Source organism: Vicia villosa, unplaced genomic scaffold (assembly GCF_029867415.1).
Source record: "Vicia villosa cultivar HV-30 ecotype Madison, WI unplaced genomic scaffold, Vvil1.0 ctg.002094F_1_1, whole genome shotgun sequence".
NCBI classification, from domain to species: Eukaryota; Viridiplantae; Streptophyta; class Magnoliopsida; order Fabales; family Fabaceae; genus Vicia; species Vicia villosa.
The window spans coordinates 127759-143639 of NW_026705835.1; the positions used below are offsets into that span (position 1 = coordinate 127759).

At 38.1% G+C, this 15881-nt stretch overlaps 1 protein-coding gene across 1 annotated transcript; it reads left to right on the forward strand.

The window, feature by feature from the left end:
* Nucleotides 1–11322: 11322 nt before the first annotated feature.
* On the forward strand, nt 11323–12762 carry LOC131637833 (eukaryotic translation initiation factor 3 subunit A-like). Its single transcript, XM_058908403.1, has 4 exons — nt 11323–11449; nt 11558–11802; nt 12049–12495; nt 12583–12762. The coding sequence occupies exons 1-4, from the start codon at nt 11323–11325 to the stop codon at nt 12760–12762; spliced, it is 999 nt and encodes a 332-aa protein (XP_058764386.1).
* Nucleotides 12763–15881: the final 3119 nt, after the last annotated feature.

The following is a 15881-nucleotide window of genomic DNA, read 5'->3' on the forward strand; positions in this document are numbered from 1 at the left end:
TTAGTGGATTAAATCCTCAGGTGAGGTAAATCACTCTAAGGGGGTGGACTGGAGTAGTTTCGTTAACAACGAACCAGGATAAAAATCATTGTGCAATTGTTTTTATCTTAAGAGTTTTTAAAGTTACACTTAATCAATCCCCCCTTTCTAAGTGTTTTTCTATCCTTCAATTGGCATCAGAGCGCCGGTTCTAAGGTGCAAGCACTTAACCGTGTTTAGAAAAGATTCAGGAAGAGAAAAACGCTAAGTCAAGATGGTTGAAACTCCACCACCTACATCTGGCTGTGCTGAGCAACACAATGGAAATGGAAACAATGGCTACACTAGACCACCAGTATTCGATGGTGAAAACTTTGAATATTGGAAAGATAGACTCGAAAGTTACTTTCTTGGTTTAGATGGTGACTTATGGGATCTTCTGGTGGATGGTTACAAACATCCAGTGAAAGCTAGTGGTGTAAATCTCACAAGACAAGAAATGAGTGATGATCAAAAGAAGCAATTCAAAAATCATCACACGTGTAGGACTATTCTACTGAATGCTATTTCTCATGCTGAATATGAGAAGATATCAAACAGAGAAACTGCCTATGACATATATGAATCATTGAAAATGACTCATGAAGGAAATGCCCAAGTCAAGGAGACCAAGGCTCTTGCTTTAATCTAGAAATATGAAGCCTTCAAGATGGAGGATGATGAAAACATTGAAACAATGTTCTCAAGATTTCAAACTCTAACTGCTAGATTAAGAGTTCTTGACAAGGGATATACCAAGGCTGATCACGTCAAGAAGATCATCAGAAGCTTGCCAAGAAGATGGGGTCCAATGGTGACTGCATTCAAAATTGCCAAGAACCTGAATGAAGTCTCTCTTGAAGAGTTGATCACTGCTCTGAGGAGTCATGAAATTGAGTTAGATGCTAATGAACCTCAGTAGAAAGGCAAGTGTATTGCGTTAAAATCTAATTATAAAAAATGTACTAACACATTTCAGGCAGAAGAAGAAGATTCTGAAGAATCAGAATCAGAAGAAGAAGATGAACCGTCCATGATCTCCAGAAGGGTAAACCAACTCTGGAAGAGAAAACAAAGGAAGTTCAAGAACTTTAGAAGTTCTAAGAAGCCTGAAAGAGGAGAATCTTTTGGAAGCAAAAGATCTGACAAGAAGAAGGTCACTTGCTTCGAGTGCAATGAGCCAGGTCACTACAAGAATGAGTGTCCAAAGCTTCAGAAGGAGAAGCCCAAGAAGAAGTTTCATAAGAAGAAAGGTCTTATGGCTACTTGGGATAATTCAGATTCATCAGAATCAGAATCAGACTCTGAAGGCGAGCAGGCAAACTTTGCGCTGATGGCCACTGTGGATGATGAAGCAGAATCTACATCAGAATCAGAATCTGACTCTGAAGAGGTATTTTCTGATCTATCTAGAGAAGAGCTTGCTTCCAGTTTAGCTGAAATTCTTGAAATCAAGGCTAAGCTTAGTATCAAGTACAAAAAGCTGAGAAAGCTCTTTGTATCTGAAACTAAGAAGCTTGAATTAGAAAATTCTGAACTTAAAGAAAAAGTTTTAAAACTATCCAAAGATGCTGAGTCATCTTCTGGTTCAGAAGAATCTATTCCAAGCTTGAACCATATTCTTAAAGAATATGACTTGAGTTTCAGGAAATTCTTATCTAGAAGTATTGGCAGAAGTCATCTTGCTTCTATGATATATGCTGTTTCTAGAAACAAGAGAGTTGGCATTGGCTATGAGGGTGATACCCCATACAAACTTGAACCTGTAGATGATATGAAAATCACATACAAGCCTTTGTATGATCAGTTCAAGTATGGCCACTCCCATGATATTAGGCTCACCTCACATGCCAAAAGCTTTCATGTTAGACACACTAAGAAGCATGTGACACAACCTAGAAAATATCATGCTGCTAAACCTAAGGAATATCATGCTATACCTCCTGTTGTTTATCATGCTAAACCCAAGTTCAATCAGAACTTGAGGAAAACTAACAAGAAAGGACCCAAGAAGTTGTGGGTACCTAAGGAGAAGATAATTTCTGTTGCAGATATCCTTGGCAGCAAAGAAGAAAAAGCAAAGCATGTCATGGTACCTGGATTCTGGGTGCTCGCGGCACATGACGAGAAAAAGGTATATGTTCCAAGACCTGGTGCTTAAGTCCGCTGGAGAAGTTAAGTTTGGAGGAGATCAGAAGGGCAAGATTATTGGCTCTGGAACCATAAGTACTGGTAACGCTCCTTCCATATCTAATGTACTTCTTGTAGAAGGATTAGCTCATAACTTATTGTCCATAAGTCAATTAAGTGACAATGGTTATGACATAATCTTCAATCAAAAGTCTTGCAAGGCTGTAAGTCAGAAGGATGGCTCAATCCTATTTACAGGCAAGAGAAAGAACAACATTTACAAGATTGATCTTCAAGATCTTAAGAATCAGAAGGTAACTTGTCTTATGTCTGTTAGCGAAGAGCAATGGGTCTGGCACAGAAGATTAGGCCATGCTAGTTTGAGAAAGATTTCTCAGATTAACAAACTAAATCTGGTCAGAGGACTCCCAAATCAGAAATATAAATCAGATGTTCTTTGCGAAGCATGTCAGAAGGGAAAGTTCTCCAAACCTGCATTCAAGTCTAAGAATGTCGTTTCTTCCTCTAGGCTGCTAGAACTTCTGCACATTGATCTGTTTGGCCCAGTCAAAACAGCTTCTGTCAGAGGGAAGAAATATGGATTAGTCATCGTAGATGATTATAGCCGCTGGACATGGGTAAAGTTCTTGAAACACAAAGATGAGTCTCATTCAGTGTTCTTTGAATTTCTGCACTCAGATTCAATCTGAGAAAGAGTGTAAAATCATAAAGGTCAGAAGTGATCATTGTAACACCCCTTAATTTCAGTTTATTAATTTAATTTGGATTTGAATTAAATAATTGGAATTTTAGTATTTTATTTAGATTTAATTGGAAAATGATGGAATAAGAGCTATTGGGCTTATGGTGTGATGTTAGTAAAAGAGGGGTGCTATTTTGTTAGGCCTTTTTACCAAGTGGTGTTCATTTTATTTTATTTTTCATAAAATAAGAAAAGGAACCAAGAGAAGAGAAAGAGGAAGAACACATAAAAAAGGCAAGAGAAGAGAAAGAAATGAGAATGTGAAACCGGAAGGAGAGCATTCAAGAAATTCATCGAGGTAAGGGGGGACTCTTCCTTTTAGTATCTCTTATGTGGTCTTAGGTAATAGGTAGATTGATGTATGGTTTGGTTCAATTAGACATTGGGATTGTTAGGTTAGGGTGTTATAATTTGGATTGAGTTAATGATGATTGTGTGAACTATTTGGTTGATAATGAGTTTAAATGATGTTTTGTGGTGTATGATTGAATGTATGATGATTATATGCCTGTATGTGATGTCTGGGGTCGATTTTGGACTGAAATTAGGTGGAATCGTAGGGTTTGTCGCATAACTGAGAATTGCTGAAATTGTAGGTCCGCTGAGCGGAGGGGGTCCGCGGAGCGGAGGTCCCAACGTAGTTCGCTTCTGTTTGACGTTGCTAGAGGTCCGCTAAGCGGAGGTATGAAGGATTTCGCTTCTGCCTTGCGTCGCTGAGCGAACCTTGCTGAACGAGAATTTTTCTAAACTTTAAAATAGCGTATCTTTTGATCCGTGAATCATTTCTTAGTCCCGTTTTGGGCGTTGTGCAAGTAATTAAAGGTTTTATATGATGAATAATGAATATGGGTAGTAGCCGACTTTATTTCTTTAAAACTCGATTTAATTACTTGATGAGAATGGAACATTGTGTGCATATGAGATAGGTGTGACAATGTATTTGATATGATGATGAATTGGTTGTTATTATTATTATGATTGTGATGAATGCATGACTATTTGAATGATGTTGAAAACATGTACATACTTATTCGGTGATGTGGTGTTGAGATGAATTGTTCATCGTGATTTGGTGATGTTTTTAAGTATGTAATGTGTGTTTCATTCATTCATATGCATTTGATGTTGGATCCCGGTGATGTTTGGATCGTTGGTGGACATATTTTCCATTGTGCGGAAATTGTGTCGGTGGGCCATATCTCGATGAGGCGTAGATCGGTTAGGTGGATTGATTCCACGGTTTATTGGTACCACATGCATAGTGTCAGTTGTGTCATATGCATTTTGTCATAACATGATGGTATGGATTTCTGTGTTATGTGTTGTAATCTATTATTGTGTGAATTGATGAATAATAGATGTGAATCTGAATATGTATAATTGGGTGAACGGTATATTATGATGCTTGTTACTTATGAATTGCATAATATTTACTAATTGAGAATGAGACTCACCCTTACATGTTGTCATTTTCAGATTGAGGAGTAGCGGCATTAGTGCTTGGTGAGGATGACTCGTAGAGTTTATCCGTTTATGTTGGGTCGTGTCGGTCATGCTCTGATCTATAACACTGGTGAACGATAATTTTAGAGTTTTTATGAGATTACTCCATTTTATTTGGTGTTGGATTATATTTCCATTTGGTTGTATCTGATGATGTTTCTTATTCCGCTGTGATAAACATGATTATGTTTGGTGAACCGTTACCTAATGAAGCATGATTTTGACCTTAGTTGAATTATCTGTTTTAAATAATTGTGGCATCCTTGTGTGTATATTTTTACTCTGATTATTTATTTAAAATTGCCATGGGGTTTAGAAGGGTGTTACAGTTGTGGTATCAGAGTAGGTCGGTCCGTCCGACCAATTGTCGAGTCAGTTGAGTTGCGCAACAGTTGAATACCGTCGGTGTATTATCCCTTGGTATGCGACATGTGAGCGAATCATTGTCGATACTTGTTTGTTTTGGTGCAGAAGTTGGTTTAAGCGAAGTGGGGGAGAAGCTTTGCTTCTCGGAAGAGGTTCAGTTGCAAGTTTGCAAAGAGGATTGTTGTCGTGATGCTTTAGAAATCAAACTCCGGCGAAGGAATGCGTTGCTCAAGTTATAAGAAGTTTGGGAGCGAAGAGATATGATAAGGGGCTGTTTGAAATGTGATTGATTTGAAGATGATGAGTTTTGGGGCGGAATTTACGTAAGAAAAACGCAGGAAAGTTGTTGAATCGTTATGAAACTTCGAAAATTCATAACTGGGGTTCTGGACAGCCGATTTGAGTTCCGTTTGAAGCATCGGAAAGCTAACGAGATGAACTCTGTTATAAAAATGGTTGCAGCAGCTGTAACATATTTAATTGTGACAGAATGGTGTCGGAAAGAGGTGAAGTTACGGTTACACTTGTTCTTAGAACTAGACTTGTTTGTTGGTACTACACGGGATGTCAGTGTCAAAGTTGAACGGAGTGAAGGGATAATTAAAAGCTTTGTTGAGAAGTAATTTTAGGAAATAAGTGTACCATTTGAGAAGTTTTGGGGATATCGTTTAGAATGTCGCTGCATGGCGTCGGTGTTGCAATTTCGAATAACGATTGGAAAATTCATATCTTGAGTTTCGAGTGTCGGATTAATGTGCCGTTTGACCCTACGAAGAGGAGAGATTATGTTCTACCTTATGGGAGAGTTATAAATAAAGTAGAGTGATCCTATGAGGAGAGATTCTAAATTCAGTTAAGGAAGCGTGGAACTTGTTGAATATGAATGCCTACTACCGCGATTGTTTGAAACAAAGTTGAGTAGAACATGTTGTTGATGAATAAGTTGATGAGATGTTCGGTAATAAAGATGATTTGAGTTCCGATTGATTTTAGTGAGGAGTGAATTAGTAGTAAAGGTGAAATAAACTTTAGGATGGTTGAAGTCGTATTTGTGATGCCAAAGCAACGACATGTATAAAAGAAGAATTGTAGAGAATTTCTAACACCTATTGATGTGAGGAAGACTTTGTTGAGATTCCGAGTGGAATGATATTTGGACGTGAAGGATGTCATGGAATTTGGAGTAAAACCACAAGTTATGAATGTTGTCATGGTCTTTTGCTACGATGAGGATTTTAATTTGGGACGGGATGAATAGTAATGTATGAGTACATTAGTGGCCCTGAAGTTGAGGAGTACTTAACGAGTGTAAATTTTGGTTAGATGAAGTAAGTTTTCTTGGCCATGTAATTTCGAAGAATGGTATCGCGGTGGATCCAACGAAGGTAGAAGCGGTATCTCAGTGGGAGACGCCGAAGAATGCTTCAGAGATTCGTAGTTTTCTTGGTCTGGCAGGTTACTATAGAAAGTTCATTGAAGGATTTTCAAAGTTGGCGTTATCAATGACTAAGTTAACAAGAAAAGGACAAGTATTTGTATGGGATTCAGAATGTGAAAAAGGTTTTCAAGAATTGAAGAAGAGATTGACAAGTACTCTGGTCTTAATTTTACCTAATCCAGCGAAGTCTTTCAATGTGTACTGTGATGCTTCACTGATGGGTTTAGGTGGTGTTTTGATGCAAGATAAGCAGGTAGTGGCCTATGCTTCAAGACAGTTGAAAATTCATGAAAGGAATTATCCGACTCATGATTTGGAATTGGCAGCTGTGGTGTTTGTGCTGAAGCTGTGGAGACATTATCTCTATGGTTCTCGATTTGAGGTATTCAGCGATCATAAGAGTCTGAAGTATCTCTTCGATCAGAAAGAGCTTAATATGAGGCAGAGAAGATGGTTAGAATTTCTGAAGGACTATGATTTCGGTTTGAATTACCATCCTGGTAAAGCAAATGTTGTTGCTGATGCATTAAGTAGGAAGTCATCGCATATGTCTATGTTAATGATGCGAGAATTGGATTTAATTGAGCAATTTCGAGATTTGAGTTTAGTATGCGAAAGTACTTCCAATAGTGTTAAGTTGGGAATGTTGAAGTTAACTAATAGTATCCTTGAGGAGATTAGAAATGGACAGAAATTTGACGTTGGCTTGGTAGATAAGTTGACATTGATTAACCAAGGTCGAGGAGGTGAATTCCGAGTCGATGAGAATGGCGTTATGAGGTTTGGAGACCGAGTGTGTGTACCCGATGTTGCTAAGATCAGAAAGAGTATTCTGGAAGAAGGACACCGAAGTGGATTAAGCATTCAACCTGGTACTACCAAGATGTATCATGATTTGAAGAAGTTGTTTTGGTGGCCTGGAATGAAGAAGGAAATTGCTGAGTTTGTTTATGCTTGCTTAATTTGTCAGAAGTCGAAAATTGAGCATCAAAAGCCGTCTGGATTGATGGAACCGTTGTTTGTTCCGGAATGGAAGTGGGATGGAATTTCTATGGACTTTGTATCTGGTTTACCCAGAACGGTCAAGAATTATGATTCTATTTGGGTTATTGTAGACCGGTTGATGAAATCCGCTCACTTTATTCAATTAAGAATGGATTATCCAATGGAGAAGTTGGCTCAGTTGTATATTGAGAAGATAGTGAGTTTGCATGGCGTTCCGGCTAGTATTGTGTCAGATAGAGACCTGAGGTTTACTTCTAAGTTCTGGACAGGATTGCAAGAAGCCTTAGGTACTAAGTTGAGGTTGAGTTCTGCTTATCATCCGCAGACAGATGGTCAGACGGAGAGAACGATTCAATCGTTAGAGGATTTGTTACGAGCTTGTGTATTGGAAAAAAGTGGTGCTTGGGATAGTTATTTACCTTTGATTGAGTTTACCTACAACAATAGTTATCATTCGAGCATTGGTATGGCTCCGTTTGAAGCATTGTATGGTAGGAGATGTAGAACGCCGTTGTGTTGGTACGAATCTGGAGAAAATGCGGTGGTTGGACCGGAGATTGTACAACAAACTACGGAAAAGATCAAGATGATTTAGGAGAAGATGAGAGCTTCTCAGAGTCGTCAGAAAAGTTACCATGACAAAAGATGGAAGGATATTGAATTTAAGGAGGGAGATCATGTGTTCATGCGAGTTACTCCGATGACTGGCATTGGGAGAACCTTGAAGTCGAAGAAGTTAACTCCGCGTTTCATTGGTCCATTTCAGATTACTAAGAAGATTGGGAAGGTTGTTTATCAGATTGCTTTACTGCTTGCACTCGCTAATTTGCATGATGTGTTCCATGTATCCCAGTTGAGGAAATACATTGCGGATCCGTCTCATGAGATTCAGATAGATGATATACAGGTGCGAGATAATCTGACTGTAGAGACATTACCTATGAGGATTGAGGATCGTAAAGTGAAGCAGTTGCGAGATAAAGAGATAGCAACGGTGAAAGTGGTTTGGGGAGGGCCAGCCGGTGGAAATATTACATGGGAGTTAGAAAGCCAGATGAAGGACCCTTACCCGAAAATTTTCGTCTAAGGTATGTTTTCGAGGACGAAAACTCTTTTAGTGGGGGAGAGTTGTAACACCCCTTAATTTCAGTTTATTAATTTAATTTGGATTTGCATTAAATAATTGGAATTTTAGTATTTTATTTAGATTTAATTAGAAAATGATGGAATAAGAGCTATTGGGCTTATGGTGTGATGTTAGTAAAAGAGGGGTGCTATTTGGTTAGGCCTTTTTACTAAGTGGTGTTCATTTTATTTTATTTTTCATAAAATAAGAAAATGAACCAAGAGAAGAGAAAGAGGAAGAACACGTGAAAAGGGCAAGAGAAGAGAAAGGGGCAAGAACGTGAAACCGGAAGGAGAGAAATCAAGAAATTCATCGAGGTAAGGGGGGACTCTTCCTTTTAGTATCTCTTATATGGTCTTAGGTAATAGGTAGATTGATGTATGGTTTGGTTCAATTAGACATTGGGATTGTTAGGTTAGGGTGTTATAATTTGGATTGAATTGATGATGATTGTGTGAACTATTTGGTTGATAATGAGTTTAAATGATGTTTTGTGGTGTATGATTGAATGTATGATGATTATATGCCTGTATGTGATGTCTGGGGTCGATTTTGGACTGAAATTAGGTGGAATCGCAGGGTCTGTTGCAGACCTGAGAATTGTTGAAATCGCAGGTCCGCTGAGCGGAGGTCCCAACGTAGTTCGCTTCTGTTTGACGTCGCTATAAATCCGCTAAGCGGAGGTCTGAAGGATTTCGCTTCTGCCTTGCGTCGCTGAGCGAACCTTGCTGAACGAGAATTTTTCTAAACTTTAAAATAGCGTATCTTTTGATCCGTGAATCATTTCTTAGTCCCGTTTTGGGCGTTGTGTAAGTAATTAAAGGTTTTATATGATGAATGATGAATATGGGCAGTAGCCGACTTTATTTCTTTAAAACTCGATTTAATTACTTGATGAGAATGGAACACTGTGTGCAAATGAGATAGGTGTGACAATGTATTTGATGTGATGATGAATTGGTTGTGATTATTATTATGATTGTGATGAATGCATGACTATTTGAATGATGTTGAAAACATGTACATACTTATTCGGTGATGTGGTGTTGAGATGAATTGTTCATTGTGAATCGGTGATGTTTTTAAGTATGTTATGTGTGTTTCATTCATTCATATGCATTTGATGTTGGATCCCGGTGATGTTTGGATCGTTGGTGGACATATTTCCCATTGTGCGGAAATTGTGTCGGTGGGCCGTATCTCGATGAGGCGTAGATCGGTTAGGTGGATTGATTCCACGGTTTATTGGTACCACATGCATAGTGTCAGTTGTGTCATATGCATTTCGTCATAACATGATGGTATGGATTTCTGTGTTATGTGTTGTAATCTATTATTGTATGAATTGATGAATAATAGATGTGAATCTGAATATGTATAATTGGGTGAACGGTATATTATGATGCTTGTTACTTATGAATTGCATAATATTTACTAATTGAGAATGAGACTCACCCTTACATGTTGTCATTTTCAGATTGAGGAGTAGCGGCATTAGTGCTTGGTGAGGATGACTCGTAGAGTTTATCCTTTTATGTTGGGTCGTGTCGGTCATGCTCTGATCTGTAACACTAGGGAACGATAATTTTAGAGTTTTTATGAGATTACTCCATTTTATTTGGTGTTGGATTATATTTCCATTTGGTTGTATTTGATGATGTTTCTTATTCCGCTGTGATAAACATGATTATGTTTGGTGAACCGTTTCCTAATGAAGCATGACTTTGACCTTAGTTGAATTATCTGTTTTAAATAATTGTGGCACCCTTGTGTGTATGTTTTTACTCTGATTATTTATTTAAAATTGCCGCGGGGTTTAGAAGGGTGTTACAATCATGGTGGCGAATTTGAGAACAGATTCTTTGAGATTTATTTCAAAGAAAATTGTATTGCCCATGATTTCTCTTACCCTAGAAATCCACAGCAAAATGGAGTTGTAGAGCGAAAGAATAGGACTCTACAAGAAATGGCCAGAACCATGATCAACGAAACCAATATGGCTAAGCACTTTTGGGCAGAAGCAATAAATACTGCATGTTATATTCAAAATAGAATCTCTATAAGACCTATTCTTAATAAGACTCCTTATGAATTGTGGAAGAACAGAAAGCCCAACATTTCATATTTTCATCCTTTTGGATGTATTTGTTATATTCTGAACACTAAGGATCATCTGAGTAAGTTTGATTCTAAGGCACAGAAGTGTTTCCTTCTTGGATATTCTGAACGCTCAAAAGGCTACAGATTATACAATACTGAAACATTGATTGTTGAAGAATCAATTAACATCATATTTGATGATAAGCTTGGTCTTGAAAAGCCAAAGCAGTTTGAGAATTTTGCAGATATTGAAGTCTGTGACTCAGAAGTTGGAGAACCCAGAAGCAAAGGATCAGAAGATCAAGTTGCTGCTTCGTTAGAGAATCTCAAAATCTCTGAAGAGCCAACTATCAGAAGATCTTCCAGACTCACCTCTGCTCACTCAGAAGATGTCATTCTTGGAAAGAAAGAAGATCCTATCAGAACAAGATCTTTTCTAAAGGATGTAAGTAAGAACTTATGATCAGAATGAGAAGATGAGAAGTTCTAACTCTGTCAGAATCAAAGTCAAAGCAAAACAGCTGTCACCAACTGCTCCAGAAGTTGAACACGTGTTCACTCTATTTGGACAGGCATGCGTGCAACTGATGAGACGCCGCCCTAGGTAACTGTGCAAATCATTTCAAATCTCACGTTATCCCACCTAACGTCATTCATCATTAAATGCATTTGATTCTTTTGATTCTGTAACTGTTCATTCCCATAATTTCATTGCATTCTTTTTCAAATCCGTCTATATATATATACATCTCTCATCATAACATTTTCTCTTTTACGCATTCCTTCTCTCTCCTGTTTATGCACTTTTGCAACCTTTTTGCCCTATTTTCTTACCCTAAAAGAAAGAAACCCAGAAATCTCAGTGGTGTGAAAATGGCTGCTTCTTCATCACATATTGCTGATTCTTCATCTCCTCATCAACAACATCAACAAGAAGAAGAACAACTATTTTTTCCATCGGTCACGTGTTCGATTCCTCGAGAAGATTTAGAAGTTATTTGTGAGTTGATGGTTGATTTTGATAACCTTGAAGAACATGAGTTTCATGTCAAAGATAATATGGTCTTTTAAGGATGGTCATCGTTGTTTCATGAAATCTGTGGACCAGTCTATCCTAACCTGGTAAAAGATTTATGGGCTTATGCTTCCGTCATTCCTAAAGCAGTTGTATCTTTTGTTCATGGAAGATTCTTTGCTATCATTGAAGATACTCTGAGAATATTGTTTGATTTGAAAGAGCCTGCTGGCGCTTTTGAACTTTCTCGTAGAGCAAACTGGGCAGATGTTCTTGCTGAACTATACCCAGATGTGACGAAAACCAAGAATGTCAAGGATTTGAAGGACATTTACAAAGTATGGACAAAGATTCTTCTAGGGTGTTTCTATCACAGAAAATCAACCTGTTCACCAAACTTCATAAACAAAGACCAACAATACATCATGTATTGTATTGGTACTCAGAAGAAGGTTGATGTTCCTTACATCATTTTCATTCATATGTGGAATGCTGTAAGAGACTCTAGAGATCAAAACAGAACTAAGAAAGGCAATGTTATTCCTTTTGGAAGAATCATTACCAATATTCTGGTTCAAACCAAGATGGTTGAAAAACTGGAATCTGATGGTGTCATCAAGGATCTTGTCACTGTCACTGGAAGCATCTTGAATGCTAACACCTTGAGAAAGACGAATCTTATTCAAGCTGTTGAACATGCTCCTCAACCTATTCCTGGAATCAGAATCAGAAGAGGTCCTGTTCTAGCTGAGTTTGAGATGTTTTTCAGTAAAGAACTATCAGAAGTTGAGGTTAAGTATCGTAAGACTCTCAAGAAGGGTAGTGCTAATGATGCTCCTGCTAGAGTAAGTCGTCAGAAGCCTTCTTCTTCCAAAGCTGAAGTATCAGAAGATGTTCCAGAAGTTGTCCCAGAAGTTGCTCATCATAAGGAAAGAAGAACAAAGCGCAAGCATGATCTTCCTTCTGTCAATGAGGAAAAAGATAATCAAGAAGATGCTGCAGCAGAAGTTGATGAAAACGTTGTTGAGAATGTACAACAAGAAGATGCTGAGAAAAAGAAGAAAAAGAAGAAGTCAAAGAAAGAGAAGAAATAAGATGTTGAGAATAACGCTGAGAAGGAAGTAGAGAAGAAGAAGAAGAAAGATAAGAAGAAGAAAAATAAATCTGTTGAAAAGAGGTCAGAAGAAGAAATGATTCAAGAAGAAGTGAATAGGGAAGAAGAAGAGAAGGAAGCTGCCAGAAAGAGAGAACTTGCTCTAGAAAAGATAAAGGCTGTTTCTGAGAAGAAGAAGCGATAGGCTATGGAAGATGTCTCTGAGAGGCCTCAGAAGAAAAGCTCTTCAAGTATTCATGTTTCTGAACCTAACTCTGTTTTTGTTTTAAATTCAGAATCTGTACCAACAGAAGTTCCTCAACCTTCTCAACCAGAAAATCAACCACAAACAGCCCCTACTGAACCACCTCAAATTACCAAAGTTCTCACCCCTCCTTCTTCACCCATAACCAACACTGCTTCTGACCATCCCATTGATACACTCGTTCTTGATATTCAACCCCTTCAAACACTCATTCCCCCTCATACAAATATATCCACTTCTCAACCTCCACCTCACTCAAACTATGAGCCAATCTCGTCCCCCACTCAAAATAATCCTACCATATCAGAATCTCCAAATTCTGATTCATTAGAATAGTTGTTTTGCGACTGCAATTTCACTCCTAAACCCCGTCCTGAACCTGAGCTTGTGGTGTTAGACGCTGAGTCAGAAGAAGTAGAATATCATCTCTCTCTTGATAGAGAACCTCAACCCTACTTCTTTCTGAACCCAGATTCTGCTGTCACCAGACTCAAATCCCGCCGGGAATTTTCTGTTGGTGTATGTTTTGAATTATTAAATCTGAAAATGGAGACATGTTTAGAGACATTGAAGGCAGCACATCATGCCAAGATGGATGATGTTGAATTGATAAATCTCTGGAGGATTTTCAGAAGAAAGATGCATTATGAGTTTCTAAAGCTTCAGAAGGCGTGTGTGTCAGAAGTTCCAGGTCATCTTGGATTTCTAAGATCCTATGAAGAATTCTGGGTCAGTCATCTCAAGGGCAGGTATTGTCTTGAAGAAAAAGCTTTTCTTGATGAGCTTGCAGAAGATGTGTCTGACCAAGCGCCTTGTCTTGCCATGGTCGTGTGGAAGCCTCCATATTCTGTTCTGACTGGAGACTTTCAGTCTATATTCAACTGGCTAAGGGAGAATCCCTCAAAGAAAGCACCAGATATGGTATATCCAGCTGTTGAATATCCATCAGAAGTTGCTGCTCCTACACCTCCAAGGAATCTGGCTAAGATTCTTCAGGCTCTTGAGAATGAAGATTCTGATCTTCCTGTTCCAGATTATGCTGAAGATGCTTCTATGTCAGAAGCTGCTGTTGAGACACAAGATGCTGAGAATCATCCCGCTGAGAAACTTCCTGTTCAGGAAAATCAAGATGATGTTCTTATGATAGATGCTGCTGTTGAGCATGCTGTTCCTCTGAACGATAGCTGTGAAGCTTCTTCTGCTGGACCTTCAGTTCTGGTGAACACTGTGAAGGCTCTTCAGCATAACCAAGCTGATCTTGCTTCTCGTCTGGATAAGCATGAGGAAATGCATGAGGAATTCAGAACCATCATGAAGAAGCAGACATAAAGCACTTTTGAGATTCAAGACCTTCTGGCCAAGATAGTTTCTAAGCTAGGCTAGTCGTAGTCCTTTGGTCTTAGTTGTTTCTTGTTTCTTGCATTTGCTTCTCTCCTTCTGTATCTTCTGATATGTTTTGATGAATCAATGAACCATTATCTTCTCTCACTTTGTTTGTTTTTCATCTGAATCTTTTAAATGCTTTTTGATGTTATGACAAAAGGGGGAGAAAACATGATAATTGATTTGATTTATTATATCAGTTGCTGGGAGTAAGTCTCAACATTCCTAACAATATTTGCAAGTTCTATGTCTTTGAGATTTTTGCAGGATTGAAGATATTCTGAAAAAGCTCAACATGAGAAGCAAATACATGGGGAAATGCAATTCTATAAAGAAGCATGTTCTTGGAATTGAAGCAAGCTTAGTGCTGTGAAGCTTCAAGATCAGAAGCAAGAAGGAAGAATGTCTAATATTCTCGTGGAAGAATATACTCTAACACATCCTCTCCTCTCATATGTTCTGATACATATTTCTTTTAAGAACTTACCAGAGTTTTTGCTCTGATACATGTTCCTTCTTAAAAGAATGTTCTGATTCATTCATGCTCTGACTTTTGTCGTCTAGTTTGTTCTGAAACATTTCAGGATGTAAAGATGCTCTGATGATGCTCTGGTACATTCAAGAATGTTCTGATACAATCAAGCATGCAATGATTCAAGAAGAAATTCAAAGCTCTGAAGCTATCCTATGGAAGCAAGAAGCAGAAGCTCTGAATGTTCTGAAGTTCTAGGCAAATGTGAACGTCTCGACTAAAATGGAAAATACTTAGGGAAGTCTTTTATTCATAAATTCTTCCAGTATTTATTTCAGGGGGAGATTGTTAATCTCGTGGGAGACATATTCACACACTATGTTTATATGCTTATGCTATAACTTTGTAATTGTCTTTGGTCATCTGATATTCTGATTGCAAATTCATATCAATTATATATGTTTTTGTCATCATCAAAAAGGGGGAGATTGTTAGAACAAGATTTGTTCTGATCAATATTCTTAGTTTTGATGATAACAATGTATATGAATTTTGTATAAGACAATGTGGTACTCTAATCCTATGCATTTTCCATTTCAGGAAATATATAAAGAGTATGCACAATTCAGCGCAAGAAGCACTGACTCAGAAGGTTCAGTATGCAACATCAGAACATGCTCTCGCAAGACATCAGAAGATGGTCAAGCAGAATCAGAACATGGTCTATTGAAGCATCAGAAGAACTTGAGATCAGAAGCAGAAGCACTGAAGTTCTTATGGTATCATGCTAGAAGCACTTCAAAGTCAGAAGACAAGAAGATGCTCTGCACCAAGCTGTTTGACTCTGATTAATTCAAACGTTGTATCTACAAAATCAGATCAGAAGCAAGTACAAGATGGCAGGCTACGCTGACTGACAAAAGGAACGTTAGAAGCTATTAAAGGAAAAGTCAGTTAAAGCAGGAAAAGCAAGGCTCGAGGTAGTTGACAAAAGAGTGAAACATTAAATGCAATGCTGTACGGATCATGCAACGCATTAAATCCTCCCAACGGTCATCTTCTCAAAACGCCTATAAATAGTGAAGTTCTGATCAGAAGTAAGGTTACCAATTCACAAACAACTTTTCAATCTTGCTGAAACGCTGCTGAATCAAAAGCTATCAAACTTCATCTTCAACCTCACATTACTTTTGTAATATCTTAG